Consider the following 16,970-nt stretch of genomic DNA (forward strand, 5'->3'; position numbering starts at 1 on the left):
TAGACAGAGCCGTCTGTAGATTTGAATGAATATACCACAGTTGTCACAGACTTTGTAAAAAGTTGTAGACACATGTGCCCTCACTAAATCATTCAGAAGTATTCCCCAGCCAGAATCCCTGGATGAACCATGAGATCTGCAACATGCTGAGAGCCAGATCAGAGGCATTCAAGTCTGGTGACCAAGAAAGCTACAAGAGGTCCAGGCACGATCTCCGGAAAGCCATTACACAGGCAAAGTGGCAATTCCGGACTAAACTTGAATCAATGAAGGGTACGCCTGTGGCAGGAGTTGAATGCTATCACTTCTTGTATAGTGAAATTAAGTGATATACGTGACAACAGGGCTTTGCTTCCTGATGAGCTCAATGTCTTCTATGCTAACTTTGTCCATCAAAACATGGAGGAACCATCACAAACTCCCACAGCCACTGCTGATGCTGTAATTTCAGTCCCTGAGGCCAACATGAGAGCATCCTTCGGGAGGGTGAACCCACAGAAAGCATCAGGCACAGACAGGGTAGCTGGCCAAGAACTAAGGACCCGTGCTGATCACCTGGTTGCAGTGTTCAGTAAGATCTTGAACCTCTTGCTTCATCAGTCTGAGGTCCCACCTGTTTCAAGCAGGCTTCAATTATTGTGGTGCCTAAGAATATGGTAACCTGCCTCAGTGACTATTGTTCAATAGCACTTAGAATCAAAGGTTCATTTATTATCAAAGTATACAACTCTAAAATTATCCTTCTCCAGTTAGTCATGAAACCAAGAAAGAAAAGAACGGCAGCATGGTCACCAACCCACAAATCCTTCCTCCCCACATGAAAACTGAACAGGCACAAAACCCCCTCTCCCATACACAAAAACACAAGAAAGATGGGGCAAAAACAAAGGAATATAAAAAATATAAGACTGAGCTGAAGGCTTTAGTCCAGGTTCATATCCAAAATACAGAAAACCTGGGTGATGTTCTCCGGACACAGCGGCAGCCTTTTCCCCTTCCGGCAGCAGCGTGATCTCAACAGTGATAAAAATAGGCAGGCAGCCGATGCCTGCGTAAGACCATAAATCATAGGAGCAGAATTAGGCTATTCAGCCTATTGAGTCTGGTCCGCCATTCCATCATGGTTAATCCTGGATCCCATTCAACCTCATACACCTGCCTTCTCCCCATATCCTTTGATGCCCTGATCGATAAGGAACTATCAACCTCCACCTTAAGTATACCCACGGACTTGGCCACCACTGCAGCTTCTGTTCTAAAGGGTCGCCCCTCAATCCTGAGGCGGTGCCCTCTAGTTCTGGATACCCTCACCATAGGAAACATCCTCTCCACATCCACCCTGTGAGAGCATCACATTCTTTCACCATTCAGTAGGTTTCAATGAGATCCCCCCACATTCTTCTAAATTCCAGTGAATTCAGCTCCAAAGCTGCCAGACACCCCTTCATTTTCAGAGTCATCCTTGTGAACCTCCTCTGGACTCTCTCCAATGCCAACACATCCTTTCTGAGATATGGAGTCCAAAACTGCTGACAATACTCCAAGTGTGGCCTGATTAGTGTCTTATAAAGCCTCAGCTTTATCTCCTTGTTTTTATATTCCATTCCCCTTGAAATAAATACCAACATTGAATTTGCCTTCTTTACCACAGATTCAAGCTGTAAATAAGCCTTCTGGGAGTCTTGCACAAGGACTCCTAAGTCTCTCTCTACAATGCATTGATAGTAATGAAGTGTTTTGAGAGGTTGGTGATGAAATATATCAACTCCTGCCTGAGAGGTAACTTGGATCCACATCAAATTTTCCCACCAGAGCAACAGGCTCACAACAGATGCCATTTCATTGCCTCTTCACTCAACTATGGAACACGTGGATAGCAAAGATGCATACATCAGGATGCTCTTTATCCACCACAGCTCGCCATTCAATACCATCATCCCCTCAAAACTAATCAATAAGGTTCAAGACTTGGCCTCTATACCTCCTTGTGCAATTTAGAAACACAGAAAACCTACAACACAGTACAGGCCCTTCGGCTCACAAAGCTGTGTCGAACAGGTTCTTACCTTAGAAATTACCTAAGCTTACCCATAGCCCTCTATTTTTCTGAGCTCCATGTACCTGTCCAGGAGTCTCTTACCGCTGACATCTCCTCTGTACCTACTACCAAGCACCTTAAAACTGTGCCCTCTTGTGCTAGTCATTCCAACCCTGGGAAAAAGCCTCTGACTATCCACACGATCAATCCAAATCACACAGTCCAACCTGGGCTGGACTGGAACCAATGTCCCTGGGGGAGCATTTGCGACTGTTGTTCAGGAGGATTTAAACTAATGTGGCAGGGGGATGGGAACAAGTGCAGAGAGACAGAGGGGTGTAAAATGAGGATAGAAGCAAAAAGTAGTAAGGTGAAAAGTAAAAGTGGCAGGCAGGCAAATCCAGGGCAAAAATCAAAAAGGGCCACTTTTCAACATAATTGTATAAAGGCTAAGAGTGTTGTAAAAGCAAGCCTGAAGGCTTTGTGTGTCCATGCAAGGAGCATTCGTAACAAGGTGGATGAATTGAATGTGTAGATAGTTATTAATGAATATGATATAGTTGGGATCACAGAGACATGGCTCCAGGGTGACCAAGGATGGGAGCTCAACATTCAGGGATATTCAATATTCAGGAGGGATAGACATGAAAGAAAAGGAGGTGGGGTAGCATTGCTGGTTAGAGAGGAGATTAACACAATAGAAAGGATGGACATTAGCTGAGAGGATGTGGAATTGATATGGGTAGAGCTGCATAACACTAAGGGGCAGAAAACACTGGTGGGAGTTGTGTACAGGCCACCTAACAATAGTAGTGAGGTTGTGGATGGCATTAAACAGGAAATTAGAAATGTGTGCAATAAAGAAACAGCAGTTATAATGGGTGACTTCAATCTACATATAGATTGGGTGAACCAAATTGGTAAGGGTGCTGAGGAAGAGGATTTCTTGGAATGTATGCGGGATGGTTTTTTGAACCAACGTGTCGAGGAACCAACTAGAGAGCAGGCTATTCTAGACTGGGTATTGAGCAATGAGGAAGGGTTAGTTAGCAATCTTGTTGTGCGAGGCCCCTTGGGTAAGGGTGACCATAATATGGTGGAATTCTTCATTAAGCTGGAGAGTAACATAGTTAATTCAGAAACAAAGGTTCTGAACTTAAAGAAGGGTAACTTTGAAGGTATGAGACGTGAATTAGCTAAGATAGACTGGCAAATGACACTTAAAGGGTTGACAGTGGATATGCAATGGCAAGCATTTAAAGATCGCATGGATGAACTACAACAATGGTTCATCCCAGTTTGGCAAAAGAATAAACCAGGGAAGGTAGTGCACCCGTGGCTGACAAGGGAAATTAAGGATAGTATATTAATGACTTAGACGACAGAATTAAATGCAGCATCTCCAAGCTTGCGGATGACAGGAAGCTGGGCGGCAGTGTTAGCTGTGAGGAGGATGCTAAGAGGATGCAGGGTGACTTGAATAGGTTAGGTGAGTGGGCAAATTCATGGCAGATGCAATTTAATGCGGATAAATGTGAGGTTATCCACTTTGGTGGCAAGAACAGGAAAACAGATTATTATCTGAATGGTGACCGATTAAGAAAAGGGGAGGTGCAATGAGACCTGGGTGTCTTTGTACACCAGTCATTGAAAGTGGGCATGCAGGTACAGCAGGCGGTGAAAAAGGCGAATGGTGTGCTGGCATTCATAGCAAGAGGATTCGAGTACAGGAGCAAGGAGGTACTACTGCAGTTGTACAAGGCCTTGGTGAGACCACACCTGGAGTATTGTGTGCCGTTTTGGTCCCCTAATCTGAGGAAAGACATTCTTGCCATAGAAGGAATACAAAGAAGGTTCACCAGATTGATTGATTCCTGGGATGGCAGGACTTTCATGTGAAGAAAGACTGGATCGACTAGGCTTATACTCACTGGAATTTAGAAGATTGAGGGGGGATCTCATTGAAACGTATAAAATTCTAAAGGGATTAGACAGGCTAGATGCAGGAAGATTGTTCCTGATGTTGGGGAAGTCCAGAACGAGGGGTCACAGTTTGAGGATAAAGGGGAAGCCTTTTAGGACCGAGATTAGGAAAAACTTCTTCACACGAGGAGTGGTGAATCTGTGGAATTCTCTGCCACAGGAAACAGTTGAGGCCAGTTCATTGGCTATATTAAAGAGGGAGTTAGATTTGGCCCTTGTGGCTAAAGGGATCAGGGGGTATGGAGAGAAGGTAGGTACAGGATTCTGAGTTGGATGATCAGCCTCTCTTTTGTTTTCACATTGGCTTTGACTTCCCTTGCCAACCACAGTTGTCCTTTTTTACCATTTAGTATCTCTTTGTTTTTGGAATACATCTGTCCTGCACCTTTCTCATTTTGCCCAGAAACTCACGCCATTGCTGCTTTGCTGTCATCCCTGCCAGCATCTCCTTCCAATTTACTTTGGCCAACTCCTCTCTCATACCGCTGTGATTTCCTTTACTCCACTGAAATACTGCTAAGTCAGACTTTACTTTCGCCCATCAAATTTCGTTAACTCAGTCATATTGTGATCATCAGCTCCTAAGGGGTCTTCTTCCTTTAGCTCCATAATCGTCTTTGGTTCGTTACATAAGACCCAATCCAGTACAGCTGATCCCTAAGCAGGCTCAATGCTCTAAAAAGCCATCTCGCAGGCATTCAACAAACTCACTCTCTTGAGATGGATTACCAACCTGATTTTCCCAATGGACGTGCATGTTAATATCACTCATGACTATCATAACACTGCCCTTTTGACACGCCTTTTCTATTTCCTGTTGTAATCTGTGGTCCACATCCCAGTTACTGTTGGGAGGCCTGTCTCACCAGGCCCTGTACAACTGCAGAAGGACTTCTTTGCTCCTATACTCAACTCCCCTTGCTATGAAGGCCAACATGCCATTAGCTTTCTTCACTGCCTGCTGTACCTGCATGCCTACTTTCAGTGACTGATGAACAAGAACACCTAGATCTCATTGTACTTCCCCTTTTCCTAACTTGACACCATTCAGATAGTAATCTGCCTTCCTGTTCTTGCCACCAAAGTGGATAACCTCACATTTATCCACATTAAACTGCATTTGCCATGCATCTGTCCACTCACCCAACCTGTCCAAGTCACCCTGCATTCTCATAACATCCTCCTCACACTTCACACTGCCACTCAGCTTTGTGTCATCTGCAAATTGGCTAATGTTACTTTTAATCCCTTCATAGAACATAGAATAGTACAGCACAGTACAGGCCCTTTGGCCCACAATGTTGTGCCGACCCTCAAACCCTGCCTCCCATATAAGCCCCCACCTTAAATTCCTCCATATACCTGTCTAGTAGTCTCTTAAACTTCACTAGTGTATCTGCCTCCACCACTGACTCAGGCAGTGCATTCCACGCACCAACCACTCTCTGAGTAAAAAACCTTCCTCTAATATCCCCCTTGTACTTCCCACCCCTTACCTTAAAGCCATGTCCTCTTGTATTGAGCAGTGGTGCCCTGGGGAAGAGGCACTGGCTATCCACTTTATCTATTCCTCTTAATATCTTGTACACCTCTATCATGTCTCCTCTCATCATCCTCCTCTCCAAAGAGTAAAGCCCTAGCTTCATCTAAATCATTAATGTATACTGTAAATAGCTGCGGTCCCAGCACCGAGCCTTGCGGTACCCCAATAGTCACTGCCTGCCATTCTGAAAAGGACCCATTAATCCCTACTCTTTGTTTCCCGTCTGCCAACCAATTTTCTATCCAGGTTAGTACCCTACCCCAATACCATTTGCTCTAATTTTGCACACTAACCTCCTATGTGGGACCTTATCAAAGGCTTTCTGAAAGTCCAGGTACACTACATCCACTGGCTTTCCCATATCCATTTTCACAGTTACATCCTCAAAAAATTCCACTGACTCGGACCTATCCTGCTACTGCTATCCAAATATACCACTATTTCATCTTTTATAATTGACTCCAGCATCTTTCCCACCACTGATGTCAGACTAACTGGTCTATAATTGCCTGTTTTTTCTCTCCCTCCTTTCTTAAAAACTGGGATAACATCAGGCCCTGGGGATTTATTCCCCACAGGGTCGGAGGGAGCACGTTGTCAGGCCTTGGGGATGTTGTCATGTACCCCGTGACGGGGATAAAGAACCAGCAGAAATAGGAACCACTTTGGAGTCTCGTATTGCTATAAACTAATATTTATTAGTAACTATGCAATACAGTAATATCAAAGTAAATAAATCACACAGGTTAGCAACGACTATATATAAAAGGGAGTGTGGAATATATATATATGTATGAAACCAGGCTTCTTTAGGAGTAAAAAGATACAGTCTTACGATGTTGAGTAAAGTTCAGTTCAGTTCAGTTCGTGGTATTTAGTTGAGTAGTGATGGGGAGAGAGAGAGAAAGAGAGAGAGATTTGAGTCTTCAGGTGAGCTGATGCTGTCAATCTTCTCGTCGTCCTCCGAAATCCTTTACAAGTCCCCGACTGTGACTTTAACCAGGGGGACCGATTTTCCTGTGGTGGAGCTATCACCCCGGCGAGGGTGGACACATAGACAACTCCCCACCAGTCAACCCCTTCTTCAACGGTGGAATTCCAATTTGGATCGATCCGCCTGATCAATCCTCCAAAAACCCACTTTCTCTGTGGGCACAACAGTGCTCATTCAGTGTCCAGATCATGTGTCGGAGGTCTGTATCATCTGACCTCCCATTGATTTCACCAGGCTGAGCATCACCTGTCACTCAAAGAGTCCCTCCCTCCTTTGTCTGTAAAGGAGTACACAAGCAGGCAACAAGTCCTTGAAAGTAACATCAACAACCTGCTGTCGGTCACCATAGCAACTTTCAAGCTGCTCGGTGCTGTCTCCAACTCCAAACTCCGTAAAAATCCAAAGTTACTTCCAATGCCTTAAAATGACAGTCCAACCGTTGATCTTTGTCTCTCTCTCTCTCTCCCTTTTCAAAAGCAATGTATCGGTGGTAAATAACTCTGTCTCTCTCTCCTTTCCAAACAAACCATCAATGATAAATGTCTCTCTCCAAGCAGTTAATACGGGTACTCCTGGATCCCCTCACAATGTATTCACTCTTATTTGTCTCAATGTGTTTTGTCCCTGTGATTGTTCAACAAGTTGCTGTAATAACCTCGAGCAATGTGGTGCACATGGGATCACTGAGCTCCCATGGAATTAACAGCAGCTCAGATATTGCTGATCGGGTCCAGGTCACTTTCTTACTCTCTTCCGTATTTGTTTGTGATGTTATAACTCAGACTTGTCTGCAGCTGAACAGGGTTCATTTACAATAACACACCCAGAGTGTGTTAAAAGCTAGCAGCCAGCTGTGCCTGGGGAAATATCATTTGTGTGCCTGTAGCTGCTCTCTGCTGACATCTGTTTCAGTGGACAGTATGAGTCAGCCTCCCTCTGGCTGTCTCTGAGGGACTGATCAAAGGTTCAGTGTTCCACAGGCAGCCTGGGCTGCTGAATTCATTCTTTTCCCCAACCTGTGACATTAAGGGCGGCTCTGATTTTTGGAGATTTGTCATGACCTGTTTGTGTTTGTTTTGTGCAGGGGACACTGTGTGTTACAGAGATGGTGTTTACTGGGTTCTGGGTCGAACCTCAGTGGACATCATAAAGAGTGGAGGATACAAGATCAGTGCACTGGACGTTGAGCGCCACCTCCTGGGCCATCCCCATATTGCAGGTTGGAACAAACTTAAACCTTACTGGTTGTGAATAAGAGAAACTTTCATTAATTTATTCCCTAAAACAACCCTGAATAATAATAATCACAAGTCCTAATCCTAAAAGCTAACTACTAGCCTTAAACTGAAAAGCTAACAGTTAGCATCTTGAACAAGAGTGGTCCTCAACTCCTACTGATGGTATTGCCGTCACAATTAAATAGCCCTCTAGTACAATGAGATGGACTGTTCACATCACAATCTACCTCGTTGACGACCTGCACTGTACTTTCTCTTTTATTTGATATGAATGTGCCATTGTCTGATTGGACGGCTTTTCACGCTACCTGGTTCATGTGACAATAATAAATTAGTTCACGAGGCCAGGTGCTGGGCATCCTGATGGGAAAGACGCCACACACTCCTTCCACCATTCAATCAACAAATTTTTGATACACTCAAAAACCTCTACAGATGTACTGTGGAGAGCATTCTGACAGGCTGAATCACTGTCTGGTATGGAGGGGATTACTACACAGGACTGAAAGAAGCTGCAGAAGGTTGTAAATCTCATCAGCTCCATCTTGGGTACTAGCCGATAAAGTACCCAGGACATCTTCCATGAGCAGAATCTCAGAGAGGCAGTGTCCACTATTAAGGATGTCCAGCACCCAGGGCATGCCCTTTTCTCACTGTTACCATCAGGTAGGAGGTATAGAAGCCTGAAGGCACACACTCAGCGATTCAGGGACAGCTTCTTCCCCTCTGCCATCCGATTCATAAATGGATATTGAATCTTTGCACACGATCTCACTTTTTTTTAAATATACGATATTTCTGTTTTTGCATTTTTAAAAAATCTGTTCAATATATGTAACTGATTTACTTGTTTATTTTTTTTTAATTCTATGTATTTTTTTCTCTTCTATATTATGTATTGCATTGAACTGCTACTGCTAAGTTAACAAATTTCACGTCATGTGCCGGTGATAATTCTAATTCTGGTGACAGAGACTGGGGCTGTGGTGGACAGTGAAGAAGGCTCTCATGGCTTGCAGTGGGATCTGTGGACTAGCTGGAAAAAATGACTGAAAAATGGCAGATAGAATTTGATGCAGCCAAGTGCTCTTTGGTCGGACCAACCAGGGTAGAAACACAGAAAAACCTTCGGCCCTCAATGCTGTACCGAACATGTACTTACCTTAGAAATTACTAGGGTTACCCAGAGCCCTCTATTTTTCTAAGCTCCATGTACCTAGTCAGGACTCTCTTAAAAGACCCTATCGTACCCGCCTCCACCAACGTCGCCGGCAGCCCATTCCACACACTCACCACTCTGCATAAAAAAACTTACCTCTGACGTCGCCTCTGTACCTACTGCCAAGCACCTTAAACCTTTGCCCTCTTGTGGCAGCCATTTCAGCCTTGGGAAAAAGCCTCTGACTATCCACATAATCAATGCCTCTCATTATCTTGTACACCTCTATCAGGTCACCTCTCATCCTCTGTTTACTCAACCTATGCTCATAAGGCATGCTCATAAGGCATGCTCCCCAATCCAGGCAACATGCTTGTAAATCTCCTCTGCACCCTTTCCATGGTTTCCACATCCTTCCTGCAGTGAGGCGACCAGAACTGAGCACAGTACTCCAAGTGGGGCCTGACCAGGGTCCTATATAGCTGCAACATTACCTCTCGGCTCTTAAACTCCGTACGCCTTCTTAACCACAGTCAACCTGTGCAGCAGCTTTGAGTGTCCTATGGACTCGGACCCCAAGATCCCTCTGATCCTCCACACTGCCAAGAGTCTTACCATTAATACTATATTTTGCCATCATATTTGACGTACTAAATGTCTTACACAGTGAATGATAGGGCAGTGAGGAGTGCAGTGGAACAGTGGGATCTGGGAATACAGGTCCATAATGCATTGAAAGTAGTGTTACAGGTAGATAGAGTTGTGAAGAGCGCTTTTGGCACATCGAAGTATTGAGCGCAGGAGATGGGATGTGTTGTTGAAGTTGTGTAAGATGTTGGTAAAACTGAAGTTGGAGTATTGTCTGCAGTTCCGATCACCTACCATCAGAGAGTTAACATTAAGATTGAAAAGATGCAGAGAAATTTTTGGAATAGATTCTCCTGGCCCTTTGAGCCACGCATCCTAGCAACCCCCAACAACCCCAATTTAACCCTAATCACGGAACAATTTGCAATGACCAGTTATCCTATCAGGTACATCTTTGGACTGTAGGAGGAAACCAGAACACCCGGAGGAAATCGACATGTTGTACGGGAAGGACACTGGGATTGAACTCCAAACTCTGATGCCCCGAGCTGTAATAGCGTTGCGCTAACCGCTACGTTGCCATGGCGCCCGCAAGGATGTGTCTGCGACTAGAGGACCTGAGTTATGGGGAAAGTTTGACTAGGTTCGGACTTTATTCCCTGGAGCGTGGGAAAATGAGGAGAGGTGTGTTAGAGGTATACAAGATGATGAGGGGTATAGACAGGCTAAATGCTAGCAGACTTTTTCCACTGAGGTTGGGTGAGACTACAACTAGAGGTCATGGGTTAAGGGTGAAAAGTGAACTGTTTAAGGGGAAAATGAGGGGAAATTCCTTCACTCAGAGGGTGATGAAATTGTGGAACGAGCTGCCAGCGGAAGCGGTGGAAGCCAGTTTGATTTCAATATTTAGAAGTTTTGTTCAGTACATGGATGGAAGGGGTAGGGAGAGCTATATTCCCGGTGCAGAGGATTCCATCATACTGACCGAGCACAGCAGCAGCTCCTGTGGCCCATCTACTTCATGCCAACCTGCTCTGCACATTAAAAGCCCCAAAATCCTAACCATACGTACAAGCCAAATGTGGAATGAGCAGTGGTTCCCGGCAACCAATACCATTCAGCAAGGTGTCTGTGGGCCCCATGTTGGGAACCCCTGCACTAGAGTGAATCCAAGCCCTGACACCTAACCTCACCGTTGCAGGAATCGCTAAGATCCTCCTTAGAATGCTGACCGGTCTTTCAGTAACGTACACCTTTTTATGCAGCTGAATACTTGCCTTAACCTTTTGAACGTAGCTGAGCTCTGGGGCTGTAATCGCAGTGCTGCTGGTAGATCCGAATGGCTGGCATGGACAGGATAGGCCAAAGGCTTGTTCCTGTGTGGTTTCATTCTCTGCTCAGACAGGAGTGATGCCACTGTAAAGAGAAGCTCACTTCCACTGTTCTCCCTTTCAGATGTGGCAGTCATTGGTGCCTCAGACCTGACATGGGGGCAGAAGGTGGTGTCTGTTGTCCAGCTACACCAGGGTTGTGTCCTCTCCCTGAAGGAGTTGCGAGAATGGGCCCGGTAAGGTCAAAAGGACAGGGGTTACGGGGTTCTCTGATGACTGGGGGTGGGCTTCCAGTGGACACCAGGCCGCTGTCCATGATGGACAATTTCCCCAGTGACCGGAATATGTGTGGGAGGGGGTGGGGGGATGTGTGGGTGGGGCTGTCGGCTGTGGACTATTGCCTGAGCAGTGTTTGGACATATTGTATGGAGAGCTCATGTCATGATGGGCTTGTGTTACTCGGGGTTAGTGTTACACTGGACCAGGATGGTGTCGTGATGAGCCTGTGTTATATGGGGTCAGTGTTACACGGGGTTAGTGTTACACAGGACTAGGATGGTGTCATAATGAGCCTGTGTTACACGGGGTTAGTTTTACACAGGACCAAGATGGTGTCGTAATGAACCTGTGTTACAGGGGTCGGCGTTACACGGGGTTAGTGTTACACAGGAGCAGGATGATGTCGTAATGAGCCTGTGTTGCACGGGGTTGGTGTTACTCAAGGTTACTGTTACACTGGATTGGTGTTCCTCAGGGTTGGTGTTACACATGGTCGGTGTTGAACGGGGGTTGGTGTGACAGGGGCTTGGTGTTACACGGGGTCGGTTTTACTCGGGGTCGGTGTTGCACCGGGTTAGTGTAGCATAGGATCACGATGGCGTCGTGATGAGTCTGTGTTCCTCAGGGTCGGTGTTACGTGGATTCGGGTTGGTGAGTGATGAACTGGTTTTACGCGGGGTTGGTGTTACACAGGATTCAGTGTAGCTCTGGTGTTGGTCTCTGTGGTGTGGTGTGGGGTTGGGCCTGGCTGCTGACTGTTGTGTTGTTGCAGGGAGCACATGGCCTCGTACAGCATTCCTTCGGAGCTGATCCTGGTGGAGCAGATTCCTCGTAACCACATGGGCAAAGTGAACAAGAGGGAGCTGCTGACGCAGTTCTTCCCCCCAGCTGGGCGTCACTAGCATCACCTGACACAACATGGACCCCCTCTCCTGTCCCACAGCGTGTGGCCAGCGCTGAACTGACCTGTCTCAGGGCTCAAGGTTATTTCCTGGGCGTGGACAAGTGATCGGACTGCCTGTACCTTACCGTGTGTGTGCATCCACGTCTGATTCTGTCCACCTGTGTCAACCCGCATCTGCCCTTCTCTGCCTGTGTGTGCCTGCGTCCACAGTGTGTGCTATAGGAGGTAGTGTTAGCTACTCTGTGGCGCAGGGAGTGGCATTGGACTCCATGTCCCAGGGCTGATTACTTTCCAAGGATGGGGATGAGGCATTTGTCGGTAAAGGAGGTGTCCGAAATTTCAGTTGCCCACTGTGATCTCTCACCGTTATTTTCCCAACCACACTCCCTCTGTTGCTTTTTAGTCACGGAACCACAGAGAGTTTACAACAGAGAAGGAGATCATTTGGCCCATTGTGTCTGTGTTCGTCAAACCCAATGCACCTGCCACCATGGTTCAGTGACCCGCCGGTCAGGCATCAGGGGCACCACCAGTCCTGGTCCATGGGGCCCACTAACCTCAGTCATTGACCACGGGTCTTGTTCATCCGCAGCGTTTACCAGGCCATGTCCATACACAGTGTTACGTACCCCGTAACTGGGTTGCCAAACCAGCAGAAATGGATCACTCAGTTGGAGTCTGGATTACTAGAACTAAGAAAGTTTTATTAAAGAAACAAGCAACACAGTACTCTAATCAAAAGGATAATAAATGCAATAGTTCAGCAATGATAAACACACATGTACACAGAATTAGGATAACAAGATCAATCAAGCTCTATCGTCGTCTAGGGGTAAATGACCAGCTTCAAAGTGACGCAAAGTTCAGTTCAATTGAATTCAGTTCAGTTCGCAGTAATCACTGCCGTGGGAGATGGACAGTGTGGGGGAAGGAGAGAGAGAGAGCAAAACGAATGAATATTCGTTTGGCTTCCACACAGACCTTCGATATTCTTCGCAGTCAGCTTTCGGGCGAGCTCTTTGTGATGTCTTCTGAGGTCACCGACCGTGACCCCTCCGTTTCCAGATACGATCGTTTCTCTGCGGTGAACCTGGCACCCAGGCAAGGGCGGACACACACCAGGTTCCCGCTGATCGTGCCTTTCCACCCTGTGCGTCTATGGCTTGGTCCCGCGACCAGCCTTCCAAAACTTCCCACCGACTTATGGGAAGCGCACCACTTCCAGGGTCTCGTTACCTCATGGTGTCGTGTGTGTCTTGCCTTAGCGAACCTGTCCCTTTTTATCCCCCTGCTGGGGTATCGCCTGTCCATCACTTCAAACAGTTCAGGGTTCAAAGGGGGAGCCGATCTTGACAGCTCTCCTTCCGTTAAACTCTCCCGTCCCTTCATTAACATCTCCAAATGCTGCTCCATTGTTTTCCTTATCTCTCTTTCTCCTGAAGACAGGTGGCAGACCAACTGCTGATCCCACTGGTGCCAGCACAGGACAGCTAACATCTTAATCTATGTGTATTCTTGTCACACCTCCCACCTTTAAGGGTTTTTACCGGGGTAAAAATTACAAACATGAATACATTATTTGATACACACAAATACACATCTTTATCAGCTATTTGGCTAATACAGTGAATTTGAAGTTGTCAACACCTGACAGACAGTCAGCCATCACATTTTCTGTTCCTTTTATATGTGTTATTAATAATCCCTTAGACCAGGCTCCATCTTAGCAAACTTCATAGTGGCCAAAAACACTGATGAATTGCGATCAATGTAACCTCTCATTGGGTTTTGTCCTGGACCACAATAACAAGAGTCGTCCCATTCCGACTTAGTTTTCTCTCGCAAGGGCTTAGTAGGAGGGGGAGGGGTAGTAACCGCAGAGTTATTGCAAAACTTCCTACAGTACCCCACCATCTCCAAGAGCCTTCTGAGGGCCCTCTTGTGTGTCGGGGTTGGGATGTCAGGGATAGCCCGCACTTTAGCTTGCATCGCTGCCAGCTGCCCCTGTGTCACCACAATTCCCAGATAAATGACCTTCGTGTGGCCGAACTCATTTTTTTCAAGGTTCACTATTAAGCTGGCTTCAGACAGCCGTATTACATCGCCAATACACATCTCTGTGTTCGTAAGCCCTTTCTTCACTGAATTACTCATTCTATAGGGGTGCTGCTCGCTAGGCTGGCCTAGCGTAACAAACACCACCCAGGGTCCCAGTTCTTTGCATCGCCTCGGGACAATCAAACACACGTGTGCGAGTCATTTAATTACTTCTCCTAAAGAGTCGCTTTGTTCGGGGATTAAGGGAGAGACCTTATCAGCAGAGCTGGCCAAAACAGCCTTCTCCCATCTGGTCGGTACCATACTCATCTTTTCAAAATGGTTTTTTTCTCTTATCAGGAGGACCCTAGCTTCATTGATTTCTGCGCTAACACCGACTAGGTTTGTTAGCATATCAAAAGCCTGTGACCGTCTCAGTTCGCGTCTGCCATGATCAATAACATCCTTCCTCCTGGGCAGCCGGTAAACCTCTTTCATGATTCCACCAACTGTTTCCTCCAGCACCGCAAAATGTCCACCGGGGGGTACCTTGTGGGCCAGGTTAAAAATCTCATCCCCATGACTCTTTTGCACCACTCCCCATTCCTCATCTGTGGGTACGGTATTTGGTCTCCCTTTCTTCCTTAGTACTTCCTCCTCCACACAGTAGCCTACTGGTTCCCTTGTTAATTCTGCGTCAGAGAGAGCTGCCTCCACCAAAACCATCAGCCCCTCGTCTCGCTCCTGCACCTGCACAAATTCTTTCCTGGCTAATGCTAAGTCTGTCTCAGCTCCCTCACTACCTCTTGTTTCACTACACTCCTTCCTTTCATTTTCTACCCCCTTCTCGTACAAGGCTGGCAGAAACGTCTCAGCTAAATTTACTTCCGCAGTCCCGTGATGAACCTGTGAGTCCGTGGGCGGGGCCTCAATGCTGGCAGGCTGACCTGTCAATCTCACTGCTGGGAACACGATTCCCCCAGCGAGGTCATTACCGAGCAAGACTTCCACGCCTTTCATCAGTAATTCGGGCCTCACCCCGATCGTGACTAGTCCAGAGACCAGGTTGCTTTGTAAGTGTATCTGGTGCAAAGGGACTGCCTCTGTCCCTTCCCCAATACCTTTGACCTTGACCTCCCCAGTCTGGGTCTCTGAGCTAAACTCTAATACACTCTTCAATATCAATGACTGACATGCTCCTGTATCTCTCCAGATCTGCACTGGAACTGGTTTTAACCCCTCCTTCACTGACACCAATCCGGCCGAGATAAACCTCTCACGCCCTTCCTGAACTTTGGCAGACCTGTCCTCTCCTAGCGGTTCGTTTACCAGCTCGATACAGCCAGTCAAAATCGCCGTTTTTCCTTTTCCCATCTCCTTTTTTGGGGCAAAGCACCTGGACACAAAGTGTCCGACTTTCCCATAATTATAACAGACGACCCCAGGAGACTTCCTACCAGACTGCTCCCGGTCTACCTTATCCTTCTCACTAGTCCCCGGCTTACTTTCTGACTTTTCTGGCGGACTCTCCCTGCCGGCCTGACTACCCTTCTGGTAGCCTTTACTTGGGGCAAACTTCATTTTATGCGTCAACACATACTCATCCGCTAACTTAGCAGTTGCGGCTAACGTGGCTGCCTCTTTCTCATCGAGGTAGGGTCTCATACCCTCAGGGACACAACCTTTAAACTGCTCAATCAGGATCAGCTGTAGCAGTCTGTCATAATCCCCATCTACCCCCTTCGAGGCGCACCAACGCTCACAATATGTCTGCATCTCACGGGCAAACTCTAAATACGTGCGGTCCCACTGCTTCCTCGCATTCCGGAACCTCTGCCGGTATGCCTCCGGGACCAACTCATAAATCCTGAGGATGGCCTCTTTCACCACTTCATACCTCTGGGCATCTTCCGCGGACAAAGCTGAGTAAGCTTGTTGGGCTTTCCCTTTCAGTACACTCTGAAGCAAAACAGCCCACTTACCCCTCGGCCAGTCCTGACTGGTAGCAACTTTTTCGAAATGGAGAAAACCGATCCACGTCGGTATCGTCAAATGGGGGAACCAGCCTAACCTCCTGGGTCGCCCGGAACCCTCCACCTTGGTTCGGCACAGGCCCCTGCTCTGCCCTTATCTTTAACTTCTCCAGCTCAAATTCCCTTTCCCTCTGCCTCTCTCTCTCTTCTCGCTCCCATTGCCTCTCTTTCTCTTCTCTCTCCAACTGTCTGTCCCTCTCTTTCTCTTCTCGCTCCAACTGCCGTACCCGGAACTCGTGCTCGAGTCTCAGTTTTTCAAGCTGCACCTGTACCACGTCTCCAGCAGGTTTTTCAATAAGCACCACCTCCAGCTCCCCTTGGGGAAACACACCTTTAGATACATAGTGCTCTACGATAGCTCTGTGTATCTCCTCTCTCCACATTGTCGACTTCCCCTTAGCAAGATTCAACCGTTTGGCCACAGCTACCAATTCCGCTTTCCTGGCATCCTCTAATGCCTCCAAGGTCGGCGCTTTTACAAATTCCTCAGCCTCCATTTCTGCTGTTTGTCTTTTCTTTCTTTCGGGAATTTTAGCCCAATTAATTTACTCCGTCCCAAATTTAGCGTTCAAAATCACGGATGAGAACCCCACTTATGTTATGTACCCCGTAACTGGGTTGCCAAACCAGCAGAAATGGATCACTCAGTTGGAGTCTGGATTACTGGAACTAAGAAAGTTTTATTAAAGAAACAAGCAACACAGTACTCTAATCAAAAGGATAATAAATGCAATAGTTCAGCAATGATAAACACACATGTACACAGAATTAGGATAACAGGATCAATCAAGCTCTATCGTCGTCTAGGGGTAAATGACCAGTTTCAAAGTGACGCAGAGTTCA

At 46.7% G+C, this 16,970-nt stretch overlaps 1 protein-coding gene across 1 annotated transcript in view; it reads left to right on the forward strand.

Annotated features, from left to right (window-relative positions):
• Positions 1-14,670, forward strand: part of acsf3 (acyl-CoA synthetase family member 3) — a 51,616-nt gene extending 36,946 nt beyond the window's left edge. Inside the window, exons 7-9 of the mRNA XM_072280050.1 lie at positions 7,643-7,777; positions 10,999-11,110; positions 11,926-14,670. Of these exons, the coding sequence (XP_072136151.1) occupies positions 7,643-7,777; positions 10,999-11,110; positions 11,926-12,055 (377 nt within the window). The 3' untranslated portion in view covers positions 12,056-14,670. The remainder of the gene's footprint in view (positions 1-7,642; positions 7,778-10,998; positions 11,111-11,925) is intronic.
• Positions 14,671-16,970: the final 2,300 nt, after the last annotated feature.

The sequence above is a fragment of the Mobula birostris genome, chromosome 15 (assembly GCF_030028105.1).
Source record: "Mobula birostris isolate sMobBir1 chromosome 15, sMobBir1.hap1, whole genome shotgun sequence".
In the NCBI taxonomy this organism is placed as follows: domain Eukaryota; kingdom Metazoa; phylum Chordata; class Chondrichthyes; order Myliobatiformes; family Myliobatidae; genus Mobula; species Mobula birostris.